General features: G+C 42.7%; 1 protein-coding gene across 5 annotated transcripts in view; it reads right to left on the bottom strand.

Moving 5' to 3' along the window:
* The window catches only part of LOC124544907 (pyridoxal kinase), a 127,772-nt gene that overhangs the window by 72,875 nt on the left and 37,802 nt on the right, over positions 1 to 17,095 (bottom strand). For all 5 annotated transcript variants that reach the window (XR_006967575.1, XR_006967574.1, XR_006967573.1 and 2 more), the window contains exon 5: positions 13,399 to 13,547. Coding sequence is in view for 2 of the 5 variants with exons in the window: in XM_047123640.1 (XP_046979596.1) it covers positions 13,399 to 13,547 (149 nt within the window). In the remaining 3 variants the exon portion in view is untranslated. The remainder of the gene's footprint in view (positions 1 to 13,398; positions 13,548 to 17,095) is intronic.

Below are 17,095 nucleotides of genomic sequence, written 5' to 3' on the forward strand. Positions count from 1 at the left end.
GATGGTCAAATGATGGTATGTCTGTAAAATCTTACTGCGAGAATGATTTTTAAAAAAAAAGATTTAAAACATCAGTTTTCCTTTTGGTGTTTTTTATTACTACACCAGAAGGCCTTCATCTCGCTCAACAATTCTGTGTAGGACCAGAAGTTTCTTTTATTTATTTATTTACATTTTCTTTGCATAGACCCATCACAATGATGGCTTTTGCAAATGTTAGAAATGATAGTATTACAATAATTATACTCTCACAATATTTTATATACTGCAAATGCTGCATCTTATCCATTTTATACATCTATTACATTATAGTTGATATGCTACTGTCTCATGTTACAGTCAGTGTCTTAAAATTTCCTGAATGAATATAAACATTTTTCTATAAGAAAAGATATTGATTCTTTGTTAAAGTCAGTCTTTGTACATGTCCATAGAGAATTTGGTAGTTTGTAAAACCAAATCAACATATTGATGTATGGGCTTCTATCTATCTCTGGTTTCTCAGCAAGAGCTTTCACTAATGAATGGTGGAAGGTGTATGCTTTGAACATTTTATAGATATAAAAATTTCTAATAACTTTCAATTATCTACATTTCTGCATTCATTTTTACTGAGAGTGCAACAATCTGTTTTCTTGGCAATTTTTGAATTTTGTTATTAATCTACAAGAGTCTTTCCCATCCTTAACCACTTACTTGGCACATATTTCTCCAGAGTGTCATTTACAATCAGTTTAAACTTTGCCTGTTCCTCTATGGCCATCATACCCAAAAGAAATGCTGTCCATTCATTGTCTAAGTGGGAGGTTAACAACTGCTTATTTGCCCTTTCCAGCATAAAAGCTCTCCTAGCCGTCTTGATGGTTTTATTAACTTTACTAATCACTGCCATTATGATGACATCATGATCACTAATGACTGTTTCTACACTGAAATTTCTGTCTGAGGCTACAAGGTCTAAAATATTTCCATTGTGCCTGGATTTTCGAACAAGCTGCTCAAGACAGTTTTCAGAAAACGTGTTCAGAACTACTTTACAAGACTGTCTGTCTGCAAGACCGGCAATGAGTCAACAGATGATCCTGTGAGTACTCAGAAGGTTGAAGTCACTTCCAACTAATATTGCGTAATTGGGGTACTTCTGTGTTAAACCTGCCTGGATAGCAAAGAGCATTAACATGCTGCTTTCAACATTCGTGGAGGTGAACCTGCCCTGGATCAAATCCAAGTTGCAGATTAACAATGGTGGCTAGTGAACTGGCCAATCAAGATGTGGTTTTTATGGAATGAAGATTAGGGTTTAATGCCCCATCAACATTGAGGTCATTAGAGATGGAGCACAAGCAGGTTGATTCAAGGATAGGGAAGGAAATCAACAAAGCCCTTTCAAAGGAATCATCCTGGCATTTCAGTGGAGTGATTTAGAGAAATCACAGATAACCTAAATGAGGAGGGTCAGAAATGGATTTGAACTGTCATCCTCCTGAATGCGAGACCAGTGCGCTAACCACTGTGCTATCTTGCTTGGTGTATGTAGATTTCAGGCAGTTTCCCCCACGTCCAACTAGCTGAATATGGGGCTTGTACCTATGTCCTGCCTCAGACACATCCTTTGCAAACATTCAGATGAGATTTACTCTAGATGTAGACAGGTAGGGAAACAGATTCTGTCCCGGAGTGAGTGGTGGTATCAGGAAGGGCATTCAGCCAGCCACTGCCATTAACACTGCCTCAATGCACATCAATGCTGACCCCATAGAGAAACAGGAGGCCAAAGAAGAGGAGGAGGGGTACTTCTGTGCTACCGAGCATGGACTTTCTTTGAATGATTCTGTAACAGTTGTGGCATAATTGGACAGTCAGTAAAAACATCTTATGATTAACTTGTGTTCACCAAGGCCGGTTACTCACGTCAGGGAACTTCTCCACTCAGACTCAGTTTTGACCCCGACTGCAATGAATGATCCCCCTCCTATGAAGTCCAACCCGACTTTTCGATGTACATTCCATGTATCACTAAATACTTGGGAGCTTTCTACTTCAAGTTTCAACTAGTCCTCAGTTCTGAGTATAATTCGAACAAGGCAGCTTTCCTGGAGGGCACTGAATCCCAGCATTTTGTTATTAATGCAACGGCAATTTACTGTTAAAATTCTGACATTCAAAGTGATTTTACTTTGTATGGTATCTGACTTTGCAATCCCTGTATTGCGTTCAACAGAGGACCTCAGACTACAGCCTAGCCTCAAGATCTGCCATGTGCACTCTACAAGTACTTTGGTATTCAAGTAGCTGTTTCCTCTGTGTAATGCACACACAACCTGTCAAGGGGAATCCTGCTATTATCTCTAGAACTTTATAGCCATGACCATAAAGGAGTTGACGGAGCCTTCGGTTGAGGCTCAGCTTCAACCCAGAAGATCCCCATAAATTCTGGGTACAATACTGCTTGGCCAGCAGTCTTCACCACCACTTCTGCCAGCCACACATATGAATAAGGATGGCCTCCAAACCCAAGCAACAGGAATCACTGGGGTCAACATGAGCAACAACTTGCAGATGATTGCACTCTCCACACTCCATAGCTGCAGGCATCCTTTCCATCCTTTCCAGCCAAGGATGCTATTTCCCTCAGGGGCCTCATAATTCGCCTAATATTGGAGCTTCCTGTTTATTTATCTCTGTGACATGTTTACATTTGTTAGTATGACGTATATTCTTTGTACTGTATGTTACTGTTTTTCTTCTGATATATCATCCTTGCACCTAATAGTTTCCACATGCCATATTTGTTTACAAAATATGACAATATACCTGTGAAGTGTTACAACAATGAAAGGAGCCTATAACTACTGGAGATAGTCCATTTTACTTATATTATTTTTACTGTTAGGTACAAGTTTAGTTAAACCTTTGAAACGTCTTGCGGAGATAAATAAACAATGACTGGTAACAGTAAACCTGTTGTTTCATTTAATGTCAGTAACAGTCACATTAAAGCCTAACCTAAAATGTTCACATTTAAAGTAATATTGGAGCTTCCGGTAATTAGTGACACTGTACTCCTTCCCCACACGCACTTTTTTCAGGAGTGCATTTAGTCTTGACTTCATTTCTGTGAAAGAAAATGGGCAACCACATGGAGCAGTGCATGTGGAGGAGCTGCCAGAACAAGAAGATATTTGGTTGGTTGGTTGGTTGGTTGGTTGTTTGGGGAAGGAGACCAGACAGCGTGGTCATCGGTCTCATCAGATTAGGGAAGGATGGGGAAGGAAGTCGGCCGCGCCCTTTCAGAGGAACCATCCCGGCATTTGCCTGGAGTGATTTAGGGAAATCACGGAAAACCTAAATCAGGATGGCCGGACGCGGGATTGAACCATCGTCCTCCCGAATGCGAGTCCAGTGTCGAACCACTGCGCCACCTCGCTCGGTGAAGATATTTGGTAAATGGACTGCTCTGTCCATTTCCCCAACTTCAGCCGCATCAAGCATGTGTAGCATGTGTAGGATGTGTTGGAGAGACGTATTGCAGCACATCCACATACACCAACAGGCATCCAGTAGTTGTCAGCTGCAAGAACCCCTCACCAACTTTGTAGCCATGGAAGGGGAAGGTTGCAGAGCATGCTTTGCTCTCCACAGTGTTCACAGTCTCCACCGAGACCCATTTTTGGTCTTTCGTAATGTTTAGCAGACCGTAATGGACCATGGTGACTTCAGTGTAATTACTGTCTTTGAATAAAAGTGTCATTTCTGTTCATATTATAGTGTATTATTATTATTATTATTATTATTATTATTATTATTATTATTTATTATTAATTTTTTTTACTATACTGTAGCTGTTCTTTCTATTTGTGATCCAAGTTTTATCAAGCTATGTTACTTGGTAGTGATACATCATGAGAAAGTTACTTTTGTCCTTAAGTTTTCCACACCAGTGTATTACTTTACATAATTGTCATCTTTGTCACAATTAATCCATTTACAGATGATTGCATCAAAAACATACTACAGAAACAAACCAGCGATTCCACAATAAAACTGGACATTAAAATAGGTTACACATATTGAAAATATTAAGGAATGCTAGTTAAAATCATAAAATTCAAGAGGAAACTAAATCATTGTGGCATTAAAGGCATTCCCATTTCTCAGGTGGAGATATATCTCAACAACAGAACACTGAGGGCAAATAACACAACAGGAATAAAACTGTACTTGCAGTTTGAGATCTTTAAATATGGAGTCTCACAAAGTTTGGCAGTTCTTGACCTATGTAACAAATTAGCAGGGATGTTGGGAGCACTCTCCAAAAACCTTTATATTTCGTGATGATACAAGTACACTGATAAAGGGCAGAAGCATATCCAGGAGAATAATGGGACAGGCTTCCAATCTGATCACAGCAAACAGCTTAACCCTTAATCTTACCAAGACTCGTGTTATACAATTCCAAACAAATTAAATATGACTTATAGATATCAGAAGTACAGATACATAGGCACATGATAGATATAACCCCATGCACGAAGTTCCTAAGATTCCAGATGCATAACAAATTGTACGATACCAACAAATGGATAACTTAACCAAAATAGCTCAGTTCTGCATACTTTGCGCTCGTAAAACTCTCATTTTATTGAACTGCAGATGGGATTATTAGCACTCTTTCAGGTAATAATGTCCTATGGCATTAATTTCTGGGGAAACAATGTAATGGCCATTTAAGATTTCACAGCTATAACACATACACATGACAACCTGTGTACCACAGAGATTGACATCAATTTTAACATCATGAGGACTTCATACTTGACATACACTTCATTTGATATAGATGTACACTGATAATGGTCTGTCTGCCCAAATACTGGTTTGCCAATTAAATATTTGTAAGTGCATTCATAGTGTACAGCAACATGTGTTCTAACAAATTTTCTGCTGTGGTGCCAGTTGACAATAGCCTGATACAGTCATCACAGCCACTGAGTATCAGGCCGTGTTTGATTGATTGATTGATTAATTGCGGGGAATTATATGACTAAACGGTGAGGCCATCTGCCCCGCTATTCCATAGTTACTTGTGGAAGGGAGGGAACCCACTAAAAGTGGATGGGACAAGTCAGAGGAGTCAAACATAAAACAAGGAAGTTAAAACACAAACAGTAGAAGACATAAAAGGGGAGACCCGATCTAAAAACTGGAAAGACAGAGGAGTAAAACAGAGGTCTTTCCACGTGGGAGTGGTCACGGGGTCTCAGACTGAGAAAACATGAAGAGAGGTGCCAAGTACAACCAGGAGTAAAGCAGAAGGAAGACCACCAATCTGCAGTAGTCTCCTTGATTGTGTGGAGTTTACTACTGAGAGCAGTAGCACACCAGATATCATTCCACTTTTGGGCAAAAGGGATTTGACATAGATCTGCATATCTGCAACTGGTGTCATGAAAGGGAATGGAGGGGTAAGTAGCTGTCTCTCTAGCCAAATGGGCAGCCAGTTCATTCCCTGAGATGCCCACACAACTTGGGACCCAGATAAAGACAACAGAGCTGGCGGCACAGCCGAGGGCAGAGAGAAGGTCGTGGATAGAAGAAACCAAAGGACGATGAGAGTAGCATTGGTCAACAGTCTGCATGCTGCTCATTGAATCAGTACATATTAAAACACTGAGGAGGGAGGCCTGAGAAACAAAATGGAGGGCCCTGTTGATGGCTATCAGCTCTTCTGTGAACACACTACACGATCCCGGCAATAAATGGTGTTCTCACTAGGAGATGTGGAAGTGTATGCCATCTTATCTATCATCTTACGACCATCAGTGTGGAAGCTGGTAGCACTCTGGAACTCTGCAAGGACAGAATGTACAAGGTGCTGAAAGACCACGGGGGCGACAGAGACCTTAGAAACCTGGAATAGATTGGTCCTAATCTATAGTTTAGAAACCATCCAAGGAGAAAGGGGGAGGGGGGAGGAAATAAATGGGGCATTTTCCAGTGAGTGGAGATGGAGATTCTGACAGAGGGAAATGAGATGCATTCCAACCGGCAATCCCACCCGTGGGCGGTTATCAGGAGGGAGGCATCCCTCATTTGCAAAGAGGACAGGGTACACAGGATGGTGAGGGAATCAGCAAATGGCAGTTGCATGAGAAACCAGGAGTTGGCTCCATCATATTTGTAGAAGGAGAATACCCACTCCTGCAAGGAGGCTGTCAACAGGACTAGTGTGAAAGGCACCAACTGCCAGATGGACCCCACAATGGTGAACAGGGTAAAGTAATTTCAGAGTGGAAGGAGCCACTGAGCAATAAATCTGACTACCATAATCTAGTATGGACGAGACCAGAGCACAGTAAAGATGGAGAAGAGTAGCACGATTTGCACCCCAAGATATGTGGGCCAGGAGGTGGAGAGCATTAAGCTTCTGCATGCACGTAGTCTTCAGGTGGCGAATGTGGGGCAGCCGAGTTGGCTTTTTATCATAAATATGGCCCAAGAAACAGGACTGTGCTACAACATGTAAGAGCTGGTTGCCTAAATAAAGTTCTGGATCTGGGGGTACTGTGAGTCGATGACAAAAATGCCTACGTTTGGAGGGAGAAAACTGGATGCCACGGGAAACAGCCCACGCAGAGGCTCGCCAGATGGCACCTCGGAGCTGGCACTCGGCACATGCTACTGAGTGGGAGCTGCACCAGATGCCAAAAATGTCGACATACAACTCCGGTGTAACCACAGGCCCTACACAGGTAACAAGCCCATTGATGGCTACGAGTCAGAGTGTGACACTTAACACAGAACCCTGTGAGATACCATTTTCCTGAATCCGAGGGGTGCTGAGTGAAAAGCCAACTTGAACCCGGAAGAGCCGGTGGGATAAAAATTGGAAGGGGGTCGCAAAAGCTCCAGTCACGGAAGGTAACTAAAATGTGATGGCGCCAAGCCGTGTCGTATGCCTTATGTAGGTCAAAGAAGACTGCGACAAGATGCTGGCAGTTAGTAAAAGCCTGTCGGTTGACTGTTTCCAATGTGAGTAAATGGTCTGTCGGAGACAGTCCTTCCAGGATGCCACACTGATACAAAAGGACAAAAGGCCCCAAGTTTCGAGTACCCGACATAATCAGAAGCTAACCATCCTCTCGAGCAGTTTACAAGGTATGTTTGTCAGGCTAATTGGGCAGTAGCTGTCAAAAAGATGTTGGGCTCCTCCTGGGCTTAAGGACGGGGATAAATATACTCAAGATCCTGAATACATGTTGCCTCTGGGTAACATACAAGTGCTGGATCATTGGGTTGTGGATGGAATCAGGGCCTGGGGCCGTGACATGTGAAGAGGTAAGAACCTGCAAGGATTCCCATTCAGTGAATGGTTCATTATGGCATTCAGCTTGGTGGGGGATGAAACAGAGGGAGATCTGTTCAACTCTGCATTTCTACTGGAGAAAGGTAATAGGAGAGGAAGAGGATGCCAAATGCTGTCACAAAGTGTGTTGCAAGATGTTCTGCAAGAACTAATAGATCGACACACTGAGCACCTTGGAGTATAAGACCACGGACAGTTGACTGTCACTGGTGGTAGAGAAGGCTGCGGAGCTTGGACCAAACCTGCAGTGAAGAGCCACACCTGCCCAGGGAGGAAACATAGCGCTCCCAGCATACAGTTTTACTTTGCTTAATAAAGTAGTGAGTTTTAACATGGAGATGCTTAAAAGCAAGAAGGTTGGTCTATGGAGGGTGTCATTTAAATCAATGCAACACCCGTCGGTGATCCTGGATAACGACAGCTATATCCCTAGTCCACCACAGTAGCAGTTGGTGATGATGAGGTCCTGTGGATAGTGGGATAATAGTGCCAGTGGCATGTAGAAGAGCAGCAGAAACGTCTTGCTTGAGAGAGAGAGAGAGAGAGAGGTGTCAAAGTGCATATCAGACATATATATAGGCCAATTGGCTGTGGGGAATGCCCAACATGGAGCCCTGTTGATCTGGCAGTGGAAGGGGAACAACAGAATCACTAGAAACTGGTCACTATCACAGAGATAATCAAGGAGTGATCAATGTAGGGAGGCTGTGAGAGATCAGTAGCAGAAAAGGTGCCATGAACTGCTCTGAAGTTGGTAGGGGAACCGTCACTGAGGAGACACAAATCAAAGTCTGTAATAAGTTGGTCGATTAGAAGACCCCTACCTGTTGAAGTGGCATGATGTGCACTGAAGTCTGCAAGTAGGAGGTACAGTGGCGGGATGCTATATTAAGGCAGACAAGTCAACATAAAGAAGTGTTCTACCAAGAGGGAGGTAGAAATTGCAAATGGTGATTGCTGGGCTCGTTCACACTCTTACCACTATTGCTTCCAGGTTGGTGTTAACGGGAGATCCAGTCGCTAATGACACTGGTGCAAACCAAAGTGCAGACCCCTCCAGATGCTATCCCGAGTCTGGCATGGTTCAAACAGAGTGCCCGACAACCACAAAAAGTTGGAGAGTGATCATCATGAACGTGCATTTCCTAAAGAGCAAGACAGAATGCAGAATAAGAGGAAACGAGTTGTTCAATTTCCGGTAGGTGACAGTAATATCCTTTGCAATTCCACTGGATTATCATGTGGAGAGAGTCCAGGTTAGACGTAAAGAAGCCGAGGGGAATTCATGTCACTGGGTCAGTGGTTGTCACCGACGAGGATGGGGTGACATATAAAAACTGGGTATTATTCAGGAAGAGGAGGATGGGCGAAGCCCTCCGGGAAGACAGAGTAGCCTCGTCCTTTGACTAGCGTTGCTTCTTCTTCTTCTCCCTCAGAGGGAGAAAGGAGGCGGTATCAGTAAGGGAATAGGTGGCAGCGATATCAGGGTCGGACACAGAGCGAGCAGCTTTGGGCCACTGGAGTGTGGGTCCCTCGTCCAACCCAAGGTTGCAGGCTTCCTATCCTGAGAATGCTGGGAAGGGGTATCCCTAGCAGGAGCCAGAGAAGAGGATGACTTCCCTGGCCAAGGAGGAGTGAGAGGAGGGGGAAGAGAGGCGGTTCCTCGCGGGGAAGGAATGGGAGCCACCAAGAGTGAGGAAAGGAAAGGGAGGTAAGGAGGAGGGGAAGACATAATGGAGGCAAATGAAGAGGAGAGATTCACAGGGTGTAGTCTGTCACACTTCTTCTGGGCCTCAAAGTAGCTGAGACAGTAAACAATCTTTCTTTCTTGAATTCTTTTTCTCCTTCATATACATTGGACACTCCGGTGAGCAGGGATAATGCAGAGCAGTTTACAGAGTTAGGTGGCAGGGTGCAAGGGGTGTCCACATGAAGAGGTCGGCCACAGCCACCACAGATGGGAGTGGCACTACATCACGAGGACATGTGGCCGAACTGGAGGCAATGGGAGAAATGCATAGAAAGTAGAATGTATGGTTTCACGTCACATCTTTAGATCATTTCCTTGACCTTCTGGGCCAGGGTATCCCCCTCAAATGCCAGGATGAAAGTGCCAATGTCTACACAATGGTTCTTATGGCGTATCTGGACATGCCAGATGAAATGAACTCCACGTTGTTCCAGACTAGCCCTAAGTTTATCAACGGACTGGAGGAGAAGGCCCCTATGGAAAATTACACCCCGTGTCATATTGAGTGACTCGTGTGAAGCGATAGCCAAGGGGATCTCTCCTAAATGTTAGCAGGCACAGAGGGAGGCCGACTGACTGGCAGAAGTTGTCTTTATAAAGAGAGAGCCATATCTCATACTGCTTAATGACTCAACTTCACCGAACTTGTCCTCATTATGTTCCACAAAGAAAAGGGGTTTGGTGGCGTCAAAAGTCTCCCCATCAGTCCTGGTACAGACCAGGAACTGCGGAAAGAATTTTAACCCAAGCCGGTGGGCCCGGCCCTCCTCCCAGGGGGTAGCCAAGGGGGGAAAGGCTGGGAAGGCAGAAAGAGGAACTGAGACAAAGCTATTCCTAGGATGAGACACAGCTGAGGAAGAGCAGCCACAGAGTTTAACTCATTTTATGTGCCGAACGTCTGCCCCGCTACCACTCACTCCAAACAGGGCTCGCCTCATGGGCACCACCCAGCCACAGCAACAGCCTCCTGGCAGGATGGTCATTGCTGGGAGTTCCAATGCCCCAAACAAATGGGCAACCATTCCTAGACTTGCAAATGGCATTCACAGCGCAAGTATCAGCAGTGTGATCCTTGTGGTGTCAGGGTACTCAGTCAGATGGGTACGTAATAGCCCCCCCCCCCCCCCCCACACAGACTGGCTACTGAGCTGGTGACCTAGCAAGGAGGCAAAAGGGCTATGGCGGGGAGGGAGGGGAAGGGGAGAAAAGGGAGAAGGAGAGGAGCTGGGGGGGGGGGGGGGGAGGAACCCACACCAAAGGCATCAGGGGGTTCCCCATCTGGCTCACACTACAAATTTTGAATTAAGAGATGGATGTCAAACCACTGAGGGGGACAAAGAAAGAAAAGCAAAAAAGGAGGAGGAAAATCGAATGAACCAAAACTGCAAGATGAAGCAAAGTCAGGAGGATAGTCGGGCCAACATAAAGATCATCAAGAGAGGGAAATGAAGGGGCAAAGGGAAAGGATAAGGACAGGGAAGGATGAGGAAGGGGAAGGTAAAGCAACTAAGAGGGAGGTAAAGCAGCCCAAAAAAGAAGAAAGGCTGCAACAGCTTGGGAAAGTGTGCACGCCCCACATGTACCCACGAAAGGCCTGTGGGCTCCCGAGGGGGTGGGGTGGGGGATGCATGTTTGTAATGCTTACACCAGACAACATAGTGTGTGACCAAAAGCATTAAAAATATGTTGTAAAGCATTAGTAATTGCTGCATGGTTTTTAAATTTTGTACAGATACACAGACCTTTCATATCAATTGCTGTAAAACTGCAAGCTCATGGAAACACAACAATGGATATTTGTTCACAGAATCAGTCCCTTTTGCTATACTAATTCTGAAACCATACAAAATTCAATTTTTGCAAACTTTTTGACAATACTTACTATTTTAACAATGACATGGAAGATGTCATTCACAATAAGACAAAGTCATGCTGTTGTAGATCACTAATAAAGGTTCATACAAATCTCCACTTGTCAACATTTAGCCATTCAGTGACTTTCTTCCATGAGTATTTTGCTTTACCATTCGTCAGTTTGTGTGGTATCTTTGGACGAATAAAAGTTGCTCACAGCAAATTCCGTTGGAGTGTCCTAAAGCCCATTTCCATAAATGTTGACATGCTTGCTAACAGGATTTTCAAAAACAGGGGGAAGCTCATTCATGAACAATTACAACATTATTCACATCTAATCAGAATGGCAGATCAACAAGTTGATACAGAGTATAGAATGTCAAACTATGTGTATATTTAGTGAAGCCCACTGCATACATCTCAATAACATTACACCACCATTACCACCTTGTATCCATTCTAATAAGTCTAGCCTGGTGACTGATACATTTCCATCCTGACAGCCACCTTTCTGTGCAACATGTATTTATATTCTTGCAGCTGATTAATGGCCTTTGCAGGAACTGGAAGGTGATAAGCAAAGAAATGTATGTCACACTGACGAGCAAGAACATTACGACCACTGCCCACTACAAGGTAGGGTGGCACTTGGTGGTGTTGCACGCACGTGTCATGCCAAAGAAAGTATATAAGCACAGCAGAGTCAAATGAGGAATCAGTCTAGTGATGTTACAGACCACAAATGGGGAAATTCCCTGATATAAGCAACTTTGACAAAGGGTAGATTGTTGTAGCCTGGTGCCTAGAAACAACCAATACAGGAATGGTGAAGGCATTTAAATGCTGCTATCATGAGCATCTACGAAAAGTTAATGTAGAATGGTCAAACCATGAGTAGGAAACAACACCTCCTCACAAAATTTGGAAGTCTGAGGCTAGCATGATGTGTGGTGTTCAGTTGACAGAGTACGAAGCCGGTGCAGGCACAAGTGTTTCAGACCAAACCATGCAGCACACATTGTTTAACACGGGGGCTCCACAGCAGATGACACCCTACAAGTTCCCATTTTGATCCAACAACATCACCATTTACAACTGCAGTGGATTCAGCATATGCTGTTGACTCCTACGTGTTCCCAAATTGACCCAATGACATCGTCATTTACATTTACAGTGAATATGAGATAGCTGAGATTGGACCACTGAACAATGTACTACACCAGATCAATGGTTGTTTCCCAATAATACAGTGTCATCCACGTGAATGGTAGCTCAAAACACACAGTGCTACAGACTCGGGCCAGTGGAGGCAGTATAACGTTTTGGGGTGTATTCACCTTGAATTCTGTAGGATCTGTGGTGGTAACTAAAGGCATTGTGACAGCTGTGGGCTATGTGGACATTATTACAGACCACTTGCATCCCTTCATGCTTGATGGCTTCCCCAATAGTGATGTCATTTTCCAGTAGGATAAATGTCTGTCACAAGACCAGAATCATGCTACAGTGGTTTGAAGAGCATGTTAATGAAATTACAGTGACGCCTTGGTCACCAAAGTCATCTGATATGAACCCAATGGAGCACATCTGTGACACTATTAGGAGTCAGCTCTGGGTCCACAAAACACCGGTCCATAATTTATGGAAATCGCGTACCTATGCATAGGCATCTGGTGCAATGTGGCTCTGGAAACCTACAAAGAACTAGTCTGATCCAGGCCTTGTAGAATTGCTGCCAAATTGCATTCCAAAGGTGAACCAAACAGGTCATCATAATGTATAAACTCGTCAATGTATCTTAAACAATTCTTTGATGACTAGGAGTTACAGGAATAGGATTCTCAAATGATTTATCTGGCTAATGCTGCTGTCTTTTCTTTTTATGAAAACAATTCTAGACCCCTAAAGCTCAAGTGACGGATGACATGCTACAGAGTGATGCTATAACATGGCTGTCATGGCCAGCAAGCTCTGCACTATTGAACCTATATACTGTATGTTGTGTTGCTTGGAAGTAGTTATGAGAGGTTTCTTTTCTTAAGTCAAGGCAAATATTTCTCAACAGTTTTCAATATCCTCAATGAATCCACATAAAACAGTTGCAAACCCATATTGATCACTCACTGTAGTTCTGTATATTTTTAAGGTTTTTTGGATGTAGTAACTACTCCTTAATGTTTTGGACTTTACATCAAATGTAGAGTTGCAACATTTGAGAGCCACAGTGATGGGAACTACATTTATTTCATTTGTTTCCAATGGCACTAAAATTGTTTCCTCATGCTTTAAGTTACATACACAAAGTTTACGAAGAATCTGCATGCAAAATATTGTATTGCATATGAAAAAATATCTGGTCTCCAAACACTTTTGATGAGAGTACATGCACAAGTGCATGAACATTTGATTATTAAGTAATCCAACTTACCAATGACAGAGCTTGCGAGACCTAACAAATGTTCTTCATCTCCAAGTTCTGTTGAAGAAAGCACAACAGTTTTTATTCCTTGGTTGTGGAAGATATCAACAGCTCGCCATGCATCATCTATTGTTTCCACCTTCTGACCTGTAAGCAATCTTAAGAAAGGAGTACATCCCATGAAAAGAAGAAAAAAGTTTATTTCATGTATTACAGATTAATACTACAAAATTAACTTTTTGAAATGGTGTTAAAGCTTCAAATGTATATTAACGGGAAGCCACAGAATCTACCTTTGAAAATTTACAACATATAAGGATTTTTCTAAGTTGCTTGATCTTGAAAGTTACTTCTACATAACAGATGAGTGCCTCAATACAAATAAGCTCTATAAATGCACAATATACAGGATGTAATGAGAGTAAGTGCAGATATTTTTATAAGTGCTATCTTAATACAGAGTGTTTGGAAATTCCCGTTGCAGACTTCTAGGACTAGTAGAGGGGAGTGAGTAGATAATATTTTGTATTCAAACTCATGTCCAGAAATTTACTGTTTCAATGCTACAACCATTTGAAAACATGTTGGTAATGTGTCCACTTTTACAAGTAATTGTGTAGGCGTGATCCAGTACAGCAATTGTTTTACAATTCTACTCATTAATAGCCAAAGAAATTGCTCGTGTACCCATTGACAGGTTCTCTCCAATGTGATGCAGTACAGCCTCTTGGAGCACCGCAGTCATGTCTGCTGATGGTGAAGGCAACTGTGGAAAAAAGTGCATGTGATGGATTTAGATGATGTGGAGAATGTTCTCGATGAAGGTGATGAGCAGCCCTTCCATAGCTGTTAACGTCACCATTCAGAAGGATCATGTCGATGTGTTTGGTGAACGTTTACTCAACCCTGTTGCTCTAACACTGACAGATATGTGAATGAGGCTTGAACCACATCAGAGAGTTAGGACAGATGTCACATAACATCATCTGAATCTGATCTGATGTAACCCCCCCCCCCCCCCCTTCACCACCAAAGTAGCAAACATGTTTTCAAGTGGCTCTAGCATGGTACGTTTCTGGCCATGTGTTGCTGTCTGAAACATTATGTACTCACTCCCCTCTACAAGCCCTAGAACTTTGTGATGGGAATTTATGAACATCCTGTATGTACACACCAGTCTGTTGGTTGTTTTTACTCTGTGTCAAACAGTATTCCCACAACACAGATCACGAACTTTATGGCTTGATATTTTCTGCAGGATTGTACTGCACAACTAGCTGGACTATGCCTGTCAGTAGAGACTAACCATTTTGTATCCATACATCCACACTTCGAATACCTGACTTGCTGCACAGGAAAAAATTAGCATTAATGCCTTGCTCCTGCCGTATGTATTTGGAGCTACTAACCAACCTAAAAACTTGTAATAGCTATAATTATTAGTCTACAAATGATGTAAGTACTGATGTAATGTTGTTCAGTACATTGTCCTCAGTCAACAACAGAAATATCTGCACTTATATCCATTACAACCTGTATAGTGACATACAATTTGTAATTAAGTGTTAACTATTGTGCAAATGGTATGTTCCACATCAGAACGATTACCATGAAAACGGTCTCAACTACACATAACTAAGTGGGAGAGCAACTCTAACTTTTCCTGCAGTCATCTTTTTCACCTAATAAATGTTCACATGAGTTTAATTAACAGTACTTTTCCATATAGGTACATACACTAAAGTGGCAAAGAAACTGATATAGGCATGCGTATTCAAATACAGAGATACGCAAACAGGTAGAATTGGGTGCTGCGGTCGACAACATCTATATAAGACAACTAGTGTCTGGTGCAGTTGTTAGATTGGTTACTGCTACTACAAAGGCAGATTATCAAGATTTACCTGAGTTTCAACATGGTGTTATATTCAACACAGCATCTCCGAAGTAGCAAAGAAATGGGGATTTTTCCACATGACCATTTAGTGAGTGTACTGTGAATACCAGGAATCTTGTAAAACATCAAATCTCCGACATCGATGCTGCCAGAAAACGATCCTGCAAGAACGGACCAACAACAACTGAAGAGAATCGTTCAATGTGACAAAAGTGCAACCCTTCCGCAAACTGCTGCAGATTTCAATGCTGGGCCATCAACAAGTGTCAGCGTGCGAACCATTCAACGAAACATTGTCGATATGGGCTTTCAGAGCTGAAGGCCCACTCGTGTACCCTTGATGACAGCACAACACAGAGCTCTATGCTTCACCTGGGCCCATCAATACTGACAGTGAACTGTTGATGACCAGAAACATGTTGCCTGGTCGGATGAGTCTCGTTTCAAATTGTATCAAGTGGATGGACGTGTACAGGCTCGGAGACAATCTCATGAATCCACGGACTCTGCTTGGCAGCAGGGGACTGTTCAAGCTGGTGGAGGCTCTGTAATGGTGTGGGGCATATCCAGTTGGAGTGATAAGAGACCCTTGATATTTGTAGATGCGACTGACAGGTGACACGTATGTAAGCATCCTGCCTTGTCACCTGCATCCATTCACATCCGTTGTGCATTCCGATGAACTTGGGGAATTACAGCAGGACAATGCGACACCCCACACATCCAGAATTGCTACAGAGTGCCTTCAGAAACACTATTCTGAGTTTAAACACTTCTGCTAGCCACCGAACTCCCCAGACATGAACATTATTGAGCATATTTGGGATGCCTTGCAACATGCTGTTCAGAACAGATCTCCACTCCCTTACGGATTTATGGACAGCCCTGCAGGATTCATGGTGTCAACTCCCTCCAGCACTACTTCAGAATTAGTCGAGTCCATGCCACATTGTGTTGTGGCACTTATCCATGCTCGCAGGGACCCTACACAATATTAGGCAGGTGTACCAGTTTCTTTGGCTCTTCAGTGTAGAAATACTTATTTATTCATAATTTCTTATAAGCTAGTAAGCAGTATTGTTGCACAGTTTACATTAAATATAAATATGCAAGCTTTTGTACTGGGTATGTCAATGATGACTTTACATTTAGGGGACATGACAACATAGCAATTCACACTACACTACCCCTAATTAGAAGAGTATAGTTAAAAATAAGAAAACACCATTGGATACAGCAAAAAAACATGGGCAAGGTCTAATTATCTGGTTTTCTGAAAATAAGTCTTTCATACAGTTTAAATAAAGACCCGAGTATTTGTTAAAAATTAAAGGGGAAATGGTCAAATAGTCAAAATTGTTAAATCATGAGTCAGATAAATGTGGCTTGTTGACCACTGCCTGAAAATATGAATAACCACTCAGACACACATTAAAATATCATACCAAGTAATTAAGGCGAAGGTACTGAGAAAGCGCAAAACCTCAAACCTTTTTACAACTCATTTCATAATTACTTAATATAGATTGTTGTTGTTGTTGTGGTCTTCAGTCCTGAGACTGGTTTGATGCAGCTCTCCATGCTACTCTATCCTGTGCAAGCTTCTTCATCTCCCAGTACTTACTGCAACCCACATCCACTGCAATCCATAAGGGAGGATATAAGATGAACATCAACAAAAGCAAAACGAGGATAATGGAATGTAGTCGAATTAAGTCGGGTGATGTTGAGGGTATTAGATTAGGAAATGAGACACTTATAGTAGTAAAGGAGTTTTGCTATTTGGGGAGCAAAATAACTGATGATGGT

The sequence above is a fragment of the Schistocerca americana genome, chromosome 8, assembly GCF_021461395.2.
Source record: "Schistocerca americana isolate TAMUIC-IGC-003095 chromosome 8, iqSchAmer2.1, whole genome shotgun sequence".
Lineage (NCBI taxonomy): Eukaryota > Metazoa > Arthropoda > Insecta > Orthoptera > Acrididae > Schistocerca > Schistocerca americana.